The following is an 11,377-nucleotide window of genomic DNA, read 5'->3' as shown; positions in this document are numbered from 1 at the left end:
TTCGCCCAAACCCCTCTATTAATAAAAATCTCAAAACCGTCTATTAATAGTATTATATCTTTTTTGGTAATTTTATTAATAAAAAGATCTTATAATACTAAATACATCAATATTTTTAAGTTGATTTAATAAGTTCACCCAAACACTTTAACAACTTATTTTTAAAATAAGACCTAACAACTTATAAACTCCTAAAACAACTTATAAACAATACAATTTATAAACTATTTTTAATAAATTTAGACAAACACCCTTTGACAATGATAATCATAATTACTACTAGAAGCTATGTTATAAATTAATAGCCAAGTTGATATAGATTTATAAAATTAAACAATATTTCTTAATTTATTTTCTCCTAATGATATGAGAGGGTTGTGGAGGGGCCAAAATGATAGATTTTATTTTATTTTATTTTACCAAATATCTTATAAATTAATTAGATTAAATTTAAATAATTTAATTTTTTCTTAAAAAATTCAAAAATAAGTGTAATAACTTTTTTTAATAACACAAGTGTCTCATTCTTATAATCTAATTATCGTAAAGATAATCAATTCAACCCTACAAAAATTCCCTATAAATTCCCAAGGATAAATCATGAAAGTACCACATCAAGTCCTAAGTGTTCAATTTTTACTATTCAATTAATTTTGGAGATGACTAACCTGGCCCCACATAAATTTCCCACTCATCCTAACAGTAAATCATAAAAACACAACATCAAGTCATTGACAAACGACCCCCCACGGTCTTCTTTATCCCTGTAAGACCATCCAATAATGCTGCTCGTGAAAACAAACTCGTGGACTTTTTCAGCTCATAGATACTTCAGTCCACGACCCCTCAACGCAAATTTTCCCACTAAATTCATGAAAGCAAACTCATGGGCTTTTTACGCTCAGAGGCGCTTCAGCCGTGACCACTCAACCCAAATTTTTCGATGACAAATATGTCCCAACAAAAAATCCAACTGCAGCACTCTGAAAATCAAACTCTATTGCACACTGTGAATCCTCATCATACTCCTCATGTCGTGTTAATCTCAACAATTTATAGTTAGCTACACACTTCAATATAACAACCCAATAACGCATACATCATATAAAAGAAAGTTTGAAGGGTTCTAGTGCCAAAAGGCACAAAATAGTCTATTGATTTACCCTTTCATAAGTTTTCGCAAAATAGTACCATGGAGAGTACATCTAGATCGACTGAATTCCCAGGTGTGAAGTTAGTTCGTTCATGTCGGATGCATCATCATGCGAGCAGCGGATGTCATCCAACTTCTGCTTCAGAACGTTGATCGCATTGAGGAGCATCTGTGAAGCCTTGATGGCACCGGTTGATTCAACGGTGAATATGAAACTGTTTTCTTTAGGAAAAATCTCGATGAGGCCTGGTTTCCCCATAGCTTCCGCTTTCTTGAGGACTTCATCTTCGTATGTATAGGCCTCTGGGTCGTTAACTTCCACCTGATATTGACAACAAAAAGCCAAACTACATATCAACAAGTCTAGAACTATCAGTGCCAAGTCTTCTTTAGTGAAATCGTTCGGGCAAACGATAAATATGTTCTGAGCTGTAAGTAACTTGTCAAATGCTATCAGTTCAACTGTTCTATTCGACAAATCTCTCGTCTCTTTTTGAGAAACTCCAAATTTATACAGGCTGATTCATTTAGGATTTGATTGGTAGATGGAATGGACTAGATAAAATAGAGTAGGAACAATTCTTCCTCAATTTGGATTACAGAATAACATAGACAAGGAATAGGTATTTCAAATCTATTAGAAACAAAGATAAAATACTCCTACATAAAATATTACTCCTACATAAAATATTTTGTAGGATTCATCCACCTACTAAGCCCAACCTACCTGGCTGAACCATTGGCCCGACCAGCCCAATCCTTTTATTTGACTCATTCAGCCGGTCTGGCATGCCCAACCGGATTGGTCAACTTGCCCGGCCTGCCACACCTAATCGGTCTATCCAACCTGCCTGGCCTTCTTTACTTGTTCATAAATGTATTAACAGATTAAGGGATTGCTTTGTCTCTTTATGAAAGAGAATCATAGTTACTAGAATTAGGCATTTTCACTGTTGACTGTTATCTTAGGGTTCTATTTAAAATTAATGACATGCCACATTCTCTCCAAGTTGATTGGCATGTCCAGGAGGTGAATATTTTCAAACCAAGATCGTGTTATCAATTACAATGGTAAACCACGAATGTATTGAGGCATTTAAGTTTTATGCATCCATCTTAAGCCTTACATTCTAGGACTGTCACTACTCATTTGTTACCCCAAATGCCTAGATCATAAAACCCTCTCACCAAAGATGAACTGTTACCGGTGTAATGAAAGAATATACTTGCAGAGCACATGACATTTAAGCAAGAGGTAAAATTTTGTGTGTAATTTTATATTTTAACACTACAATGTATAAAGGCACTGGTAACAAAATCGAAAAATTTCACCATAGTTTTCATGTTTTCATAGAAAAAGCAGAAAACTGAACTGATACCAGTTTTGTAGAAAGCACTTAACCAAAATGAACAGTTTATTAAACACAATCTTTGTGATGAAGCCAAGCTGGTGGGTTTAAATAACCAAGGATTAGCATACCTACATTTATGTTCAGGTTAGAACTCCAAAGAAGGCTGTAATTTGTGATAATTTGGTAGCAAAAAGAACCCCAACAATCGCACAATTATAGTCATGCGGCATTCGTGCTGCTATTCAGTGTGAATAGTGCTGTGGTGAAGCCACAACTCACTCTAATATACCATAAATTCAAAATTGGTTTGACTTTTCAAGTGGTATTGGTTGGAATCTACAATCTATATATGACGCTTTGAGTGACCAGGAAATACTGAAAATTGCTACAAAACAAGGTACTAAATTATCCAGCCTGATGTGAGTGATAATATCGAGCAAGATCGTAATGAGAAGAAATTCTTTTTTTTCAATTATTATCAAAGCAACTAAAAGACAGAGCACCAGCTTCATTAATTCATGAATAATTAGTCCCTTTAAAGATAGAGTCGACATTAACAATTAAAAAAGCAAGATCACCAATATAAAACAGTAGGATCACTGAAATATTTTTGAGACCATATACTTCTACAAATTCAAGAGTAGATAAAAGCTCCTGTCTTGAAGATTATAAAGAGCAATGAAAACCACAACAATATGAAAAATTCCTCGGAGGAACAAACACAAACTTTGGGAAACTAACAATTGGACAAACCTGTTGAGTATTTGGATCAATGACAAAAACTTTTGTAGGGCTGCTCTCAACCCAGGCTTGTTTCTCTTCAAGCGTCAATGTTTCCATCAATTCCTCATTTATATGGATCTGTGGCTCATACATAAATGCAACAGTTGCAGCAGGTGACCATTTGGCGTGATCCTTGCCAATCCCTTTTCTAGCAATAGCTCGAAGTCTTAGCTCTTGCCCACGGTGTAATTTCACAATGAGTATGCCCCTAGTATCAAATTCACAACCATCAGGCTTGGAAGATAACAACAAGATATCATGACCATATACAGCTAAGGTAATTGGTAGGTAGATTAGCTTCAAGAAGTAAACAAAGATATGATCGAAGGAGCCAATTTGATAAGACTACCATTTGGAAGTTGAAAAGAACTATATTTTATTTTTAAATGAGACAGTGATATGGTGGCATACATAAGTTTCCTTGTACCTTTAAGTTCCAAAAGTTCACTACATCAATCAGAAACACTGTATTCAATATGCATTTACACAGAGCTCTTTAGAAAATTGAGAAGGTAGTTTGGCTCCATGGACACAAATACAAACATTTGATTACATTAAAGTTTATAGACAAGCTAGAGAGACTGAGTCAAGCAAGATAACAGAGGATTGCAAGTCTATCAGATATGCAGTGATCAAATTCTCCTCTAGTGAAGAGAGGGCTAAGACACAACAAATATATGATATCTTTTACCAAAAAAAGAAAACAGAAATTGCACCAATTTTCAGACAGGAAAACATTAGATGAACTGACAAAATAGAGCCACCTTGATTAAATAAACATCTATTCTTGCATGAGGCTACATGATTCACATCTGACATTAAAGAAAATGACAAAAACAGTAGCCAGTACACAAGGTTGTACAGGGATCAAGATGAAATCCAAGCAAGCTGGTAATTAATAGATGACTAAGAAAACAACTGTTTAGGGTGGGCCCCACCCAACAATGTCCGAACATGCCTTTCCCTATGCCTTGGCCACCTACACTAATGGCTAGTAGCCACCCGTAATTTACCTCCTCCGTGTTAGCCTAGGGGCGGGTTAGCGGGGGTGTTGAGGGCAAGCGAATCACTTTTTTTCCACATGATATAATCAATGTTGCTGCACCTACTGAACTACAAGGTATAATCAACAAGAAAATCTACTCGAGCTAATAGTGAAACAAACTAATCTGTCAATGTAAAACATTGTTATTTGTCAAATGAAAGTGTCAACTAATCTAGACCTGCCTCTAGTATATAACATGGATTACATTACCAATGATATCACTTGATTCTTTTTTGCTAGAGCCTTAACATATCCAATTTATGATATTTTGTATTTAATACATTTCTGCTAAGGGTAGCTAGCTAATTATTTCTATCTAGACATACTTTTATAACATATAAACAACTAGCTCACAGTCAGGGTAACAGTGAATAAGCAAAAAACAGCATGTCAGCGGATAGTGTGCCTAACTAGCAGAAGATTCAAATTCATGGAAGACACTGGCGACAAGAGTTGAGGAGCAAATTCAATTAACCTAGTTCTGTTACTGCTCTTTGTTTCACTCTGAATAAAAAACCATTAAAAGGAATTACTTTGGTGGTACAATAAGAAATGGCTGGCGGAATAGAGTTATGGTAACAAGACTCAGAAGTTTGAGAATCCCATGGCAGATCATTCAGGGAAGTGAAAGGGAGCTAGTACTCGGCACCAATAGAAATTGTTCAAATTATTCTTAGGGATTCAGATTAACTATGATGAAACAAGCTGAGGTCTAGGGTTTATTTAGGGTTTACGACGTCATCTACTAAAACCCGGAATCAAGAAGCAATATAAAAGGATTACAAGACTACACAAGAAAAATGGATACTTTTGCTCGGAGGACTCGCATCCCTCGCGATCGCTTGACATAGCGCTCGCAATAGTCACATTGACGGGGCAGACGCGGGGGTTGGTGCTCTGGAGGTCGGCGGTGGTGACGTCGAGCGTCTGGTCGGAGTCGCATCGGACACTGAGGAAGAACTCGACGGAGCAGAACTCGCACTGGCCATCGCCGTCGCAGGCGTCACAGTCGCGGGAGAAGCGCATCGACATGGCGTCGTCGCTGGTGAGGGGGATGAGGCCGAGGCGGTGGGAGATGAACTCGTCGTTGAGCACGGAGGAGTTGATCTCGATCTCGACGAGGTCGATGGCGATGGTGGGCACCTCGGCGATCATGACGCGGCGGAGGGCGTTCGCGATGCTCGCGTCGGTGTCGCGCAGCTCGAACTTGAGGTAGTCGTCCGTCATCTCGCGGATGTGGACTTTCGGGAACCGCTGGTAAGACGTCCGCAAACCGCCGCCCATCTTCTCGCTCGCCATTGCTCGATCTCCGGCCGACTTTTCGCCGTCTCCAACGAAAATATACGAGTCCCAATAAATAACTAGAGGAATTTTCACTTCGCACCCCGGATTAATGCTATCTAGTCCCTTCTAATTTTATAAATTAAAATTACAACGTGCTCACCCTTGTAGACTCATTATGAGCTATGAGATTCCTATTTTACCCTCTATACTTAATACTTACACTACTTTTAACACACTTCTATAGGTTTATTAATTATTGTCACAATTTTTTTAATAATACAAATATAATCCATCAGTTCAGATCAATTATGTCCTAAATAAAATTTTTATCAATCATCAAAATAAGATGAATTTTAGAAGACAGTCTAAATTTCAACACCACAAATGTACGTGAATTTTAAATCTTTATTACATGAAGCTCCTCCTACTTCTTATTATTACATCATGCCCCTGGGGTTATCACTATTGTATCCTCGTAGATAGCTTTAGAAGTGTTATGTTATCAAAATATTTTGAGAATATTTGTCCATTTACTTTTTAAATTCTCATAGTTGTCCTTTTATTATTTTTAACAATGGAGAAAGGAATGGAAGATGTTTATGAAAGTGTGCAAATAAAATGATAAGAGTCGAACTATAAGAGTATTTTGGTAATACTAATAAAATATAAAGGTTAAAATGATAATAATAATTCTCCAACAACTTTGATTGCGTGATTATAGATTAGAGAATAAATATATAACTTAATATTATTTAGTTTAATTTTTAAAATATTTATTTAAAAAAAACAAAAGTTAAAAAAATTAATTTGTTTTAACTTTAAAATGACATAAAACCTTACTTCCAAGGTAGTCACGACGGACATGATCCATTACTTAAAAATCCCTTATTACTTGAATCAAATAAAATTAAATAATATAACATTAAATTAAAAATCACTTATTACTTAAATTAAATAACCTTAAACTAAATAGATCCCAAATCTTAAAAAAGATGGACCGTCACACAGAAACACCTTTACCGACAACATCAAATCAATTCAAAAACAATGTAATATTACAATAATTTAGAGGGTAACTAAGCAGTGTCAAAAGAATAAACATACTTTGCAAGCACAACAAAAAACGAATAAAACAATCGGCAACATGCATAGTAATCACACACGCACCGTAATCGTTTATCTACGCAAGTAACTGCAATCATGAGGAAACTAGTTGTCATTTACTTATATAGTTAAACTGAAATCAAAATGCACAGTTCATAAGGCAAGCAGTTACAGTTGACAATTTAGTGTGGAGAATGAATTACAGAGGCTCAGGACACATTTTGAAGAACAATATCGGTCAGTGAATCCACCACATGAATGCAAGAACCACAACGATGGTCAATACCATGCCGGTGTATGCAATCCGTTTGTCGACTCGGTGCCGTCTCTCTATCAGCTTCAGCACGGTATTGGATAGCCCTACGGTGTTCAGGATGTCTAGGGCTTTCTTTTGAGCTCTCTGCCCAAATTATCAACATCAGCAGAGGGCAAGTTTCAAAAACAAAACAAAACAAAACAAAAATTGATCAAATTTCATTTAGGTCAGAAAGTATCATATAGAAACCACTTTGTTAAAGGGGAATCCCAGCAGAACAGTAAAATTGTTGCCATGTGATATGATAGTCATGGGTTTGAGTTGCATGACCTATCAGTCTAGCACAATCAATCTGTTCGCCCTGGCCAACGAAGTCAACTGATTCGTATGCTCTCGGTCTAACTACACGATTCATTCAACTCACCCTGTTTGATCAAACCACCTGATTTGCCTGCTCATTTTGATTGACTCGATTGATCCACCTGGTCAATCCAATCAGTCTGTCCTGCTCGACCAGTCTAACACTTGATCCAACCAACTCGCCAATGTGTCCAGCCCAACTAATCTATCCAGCACGTCCAACTCAACCAACAAACCCTGCCCATCTAATCTATCCAACCCATCCAACTCAAGCAACACACCTTGCCCAACTGACCTAGCTGGGGCGTCTGATTAGACTAGCGTGCCTGACCTATCAATTTGACCAGCACACTTGATTACTCAGCCCGCCTAACCCAATAGACTTGTCCAACCAGCATTCATAAATAATTTTTTTTGAATAATTATTTCTATGAATCAAATGCAGAGGCCTGATCATCATAGTCAACATAGTTTCCATATATAAAAATGTTTGGAAAGAACTGGGTCACCTTCAAACGATCCCTCTGCTCAGAATACTTGGACAGTACAGCAACTCCGGTGGCATAAGCTTCTTCCAGCATTATTGACGAGTTTCGCGCAGATTCCATTGCCTGTGCTTCCTCATCAAATATTCTCAGAACATGCGCAGAGTCCCCATTCTGCAGTAAGCACCCAGCATAAGCAAATGCGTATGAGAAAAATATATTTAGGCAAACTATATATTATGCCTAACATGCATTTTGTTTTGTATACTTTTGTACAAAAGGTGCACAAAATAATAGAAGGAACTTGATGTTGAATCTAAAGAATTTACTAGCGCTTACAGCTCTTGCCAGCAAATCTGCCCGCTCCTTGACTTCCAGCATGCGTTTTTGTTGACGAAACAGGTGCTTGTCAAGACTTTCTTTCAGTGAATCCACCTTTTCTGCTACCTGTTCTACTTTTCTTCACAAGCACAAATAAGGAAGAAATCAGAAATTTCTAACTAGTAATGAAATGGCTAAAAAGGAAAGAAAAAAAAAGCTAGTTTGTTTCACCTATAAGCTAAACACATAAGCAAACTACATTAATGTATTGGTTCATGCACCTACAAGCCTGATACATTAATTAGTTTATGAACCTCACTACTGAACTTGTACATCATCAATCATTTGATACATGGCTAGTTGAAAGAGCTGTTATGAAAAGTGCTTGAATGCATCTAAACCATAATAAATAGTGAAACCTAAGACTAGACGTCTTTTCTTTACAAATTAATGACTAGCACTAGACTAAAACTTTTTTGTGATTGCCAACATTATTCACCTTGTTTGACAAGTTCATTATATGAAAATTACTCGCACACCACCATTTATCCTACAAATTGGTTTTATTATCTTACAGAGCTCATCTCATCATGTCCTAATAGAGTAGCTACTGTAGCTGCTTTATAATTCATTTCTTCCATTGTTCTAGGAGAAAATTTGTGGGACAAGTTAAACATTATCATTAATTTAATTAGTTTTATTGCCATACAACATTGTAATAGCAGTTGAAGTATTATTGATGGAAGGGTAGACCAATGTTTCCCTTTTTAAAGTACCAGCAACTATGAAAGGATTTTTGTTTCCTAATCTTTTCTGTTGATTATCAAATTATTTGCACCTTAATTGTTTTTGTAAAGAAAAGATAAATATGAGATTCCTCAAGCATTCACATATGAAGGTGGAGAGCTTGGAACTCAAGACCTTGGCACCTTAATTGATATGACTTAGCTTCAAAGCACCTTTAGTCAACTACAGACTTTCAAGCTATGCGTGCAGAAGTTGCAATCATGCTAGCTTTTGAGTTCACCTAATTATTACCCTATGCTTTTGTAATTTGACTTTTGTTTGTAGTTTAAGTTCACAAGTGTTCTTCCCTCTCAAATGTGATCACAATCCTTTGTTGTAATAGTTAGGATATGAATATAAAATAGACCCTTGAAATTTCTCTGAAATGATAAATCTTCTTTTCAACTTCCTGAGATTATGGCATATAAAGCATGGTCTGTCCTGCTTTTTCCCTTACCAAGTACTCCATAAATTTAAGGCTCATTTACCAATCACAAGCACTTCAGATACATCCACTTCATTTAAAATTGTATGTAAAATCAGTTGGTTGTCAATTGGAAAACTAATTTCTTCATACAAGACCATACATTTTAACAGAAGTTTCAATTAGAACCAGCAGAACGGGGTTATGGAGCTTCTCTCCTATGAGAGGATATTCAATCGCTCGATCTAAATAAACTATAAAGAGTTCAATAACCAATCGTCTATCAGTGTAAGCAACTTACCCTAAGATCCAGCCTTATAATTTTTCCTAACTGAGTAACTGGTACAAATGGAAAATTGAATAACAAACATTCCACATAAAAATCCGGAGAACTAGTTCGGAATCAAAGGGAGAAAAAAAATTGTTTGTCAATCAGATCTCATACCTCCTCCAGAGATCGCGCTGGCCTCTGGCAGGAATCGAGCGCCAGAGGCGATCCATCTCGGCGCAGAGGGAACGGATCTGGGTGATATCCCTCTTGATCGCCGACGCAAGATCCTCCGGATCCTCGATCGAGGGCATCGACGACGAGGAGGCATAAGAGAAGGAGGTGGCGGAGGATGAGGAATCAAGCCGCTCCCGCTCCAGGCGCTCCAGCCCACCGGTCGCGCGGAGGAGCAACCTCTGCGCGCTCTGGTAGATCTCCGACAGTGTTGCCCCGCCGCCGGCTTCCATCGGAGGAGATCCTCGTCGGTCGCGAGAGAAGCAGAGATCGGAAACGAGGAAGCGCGAGTCTCATTCATCGAATATGGTTTCGGTTTTAAACCCGATTGGACCCGAGCCCAAGTACAAGATATTCCCCTGAGCTTTGAGCAACGGCGGCCGAGCATGACACGTCACGAGCCGGGCAAGGCCGACTTAAGTCTATTTGAGAGCTTAGGTAGAAAAAAAATAGGTCTTTAACATTATCTAAAGAAAAATTTCCTTCATCTTTTTTCATTCAAATTTGGGATCGAAAATGATAATTTAATTTTTTAACAAATTAAAGTATTAATTTAAAGAATATTTTTATTTAAAATTTAATTTTCTCCCTTTTTTGAAATATAAAATTATTAATTAAATTTTCATATTCAAAATTTAATACCCTAATTAAGAGAAGTATAGACTTTAAAGTAAATATAATAATATACCTCAAGGATATAATAAGTTTACAATTCACTTAACTAAAAATAAGTGTATTTAAAATTATTTAAAAATAAAGAAAGATAAAAATATGTCTAAAAGTATATTCTCATGCTCAACTCATCATCACCCGTGAAGCACAAAAATAAAATAATATATGTATTAAATGACAAAACTCAATACAATCCTCAGAACATTATCATTTATAAAGAACTAAATGTGAGCTTTTTTTAGGCATGGAGCAAAATAAAAAATAAATCATATTTTTTATACCTAAACCAGAACCGTTGTAAATGATAGAATGGAGAAAAAGAGAAAATCGAACAATTTATGACTATAAATACAACTAAATAAAAGTTAAACTTAATGTCTATTAAGGAAAAGAAATGGTAAAGGTATCTAACTCATTATTGCTCAAAAATAATAAAGTTTTTCATTTCAATTAGACAATATGGATGAATACATCAACATTTGAATTTAATTAATCAAGGAGCATAGTAGCAGCAGCATGAATTAGTGTGTTAGTGGTAGGTGTGGTTTCTCTTCTCTAATCTCAATGAGTAATAAAAACACAGAGAGGGGGGAGTTGGAAAAGGGGAAGAGGGGAACTAAAAAAAATCAAAATTTTAATTTTACATTGTATGGATAAGATAAAAAATTTCTAATTCATGTTATTATTAATCAAAGGAGAAAGCATCACCAATGAAAAATAAACTAACAATAGAATACTAGGATTGAGAGATATTGAAGAGAAATATATTTGATCTTATAAAATAACATCTATAATTAAAAATAAATTTAATTTGTTAAAACAAGAGAGTCTCTTTATGACTCTATCCATT

The 11,377-nt window shown here is 36.1% G+C and overlaps 2 protein-coding genes across 2 annotated transcripts; both read right to left on the bottom strand.

Annotated features, from left to right (window-relative positions):
- Positions 1-1,000: 1,000 nt before the first annotated feature.
- Positions 1,001-5,660, bottom strand: LOC122030920 (DNA-directed RNA polymerases II, IV and V subunit 3-like). The gene is made up of 3 exons (XM_042589960.1): positions 5,142-5,660; positions 3,259-3,496; positions 1,001-1,475 (listed from the first exon to the last, which is right to left on the bottom strand). The coding sequence occupies exons 1-3, from the start codon at positions 5,630-5,632 to the stop codon at positions 1,206-1,208; spliced, it is 999 nt and encodes a 332-aa protein (XP_042445894.1). The 5' UTR covers positions 5,633-5,660; the 3' UTR covers positions 1,001-1,205.
- A 1,158-nt stretch (positions 5,661-6,818) lies between these two features.
- Positions 6,819-10,175, bottom strand: LOC122032920 (membrin-11-like). The gene is made up of 4 exons (XM_042592231.1): positions 9,799-10,175; positions 8,162-8,282; positions 7,847-7,996; positions 6,819-7,121 (listed from the first exon to the last, which is right to left on the bottom strand). Exons 1-4 carry the CDS (start codon positions 10,086-10,088, stop codon positions 6,960-6,962), a joined length of 723 nt encoding a protein of 240 aa, XP_042448165.1. The 5' UTR covers positions 10,089-10,175; the 3' UTR covers positions 6,819-6,959.
- Between the last annotated feature and the right edge of the window lie 1,202 nt (positions 10,176-11,377).

This window comes from Zingiber officinale, chromosome 11A (genome assembly GCF_018446385.1).
Source record: "Zingiber officinale cultivar Zhangliang chromosome 11A, Zo_v1.1, whole genome shotgun sequence".
NCBI classification, from domain to species: domain Eukaryota; kingdom Viridiplantae; phylum Streptophyta; class Magnoliopsida; order Zingiberales; family Zingiberaceae; genus Zingiber; species Zingiber officinale.
This window is presented reverse-complemented; position numbering and strand designations above follow the sequence as displayed.

Coding starts and splice junctions, on each gene's coding strand:
- LOC122030920 (XM_042589960.1), bottom strand. CDS start 5,632: ATGGCGAGCGAGAAGATGGGCGGCGGTTTGCGGACGTCTTACCAGCGG. Junction 3,497..5,141: donor TGCGAGTCCTCCGAGCAAAA/GTATCCATTTTT, acceptor ATTTGATACTAG/GGGCATACTCATTGTGAAAT. Junction 1,476..3,258: donor TTGATCCAAATACTCAACAG/GTTTGTCCAATT, acceptor TGTCAATATCAG/GTGGAAGTTAACGACCCAGA.
- LOC122032920 (XM_042592231.1), bottom strand. CDS start 10,088: ATGGAAGCCGGCGGCGGGGCAACACTGTCGGAGATCTACCAGAGCGCG. Junction 8,283..9,798: donor CAGCGCGATCTCTGGAGGAG/GTATGAGATCTG, acceptor GTGCTTGTGAAG/AAAAGTAGAACAGGTAGCAG. Junction 7,997..8,161: donor CAGATTTGCTGGCAAGAGCT/GTAAGCGCTAGT, acceptor TGCTTACTGCAG/AATGGGGACTCTGCGCATGT.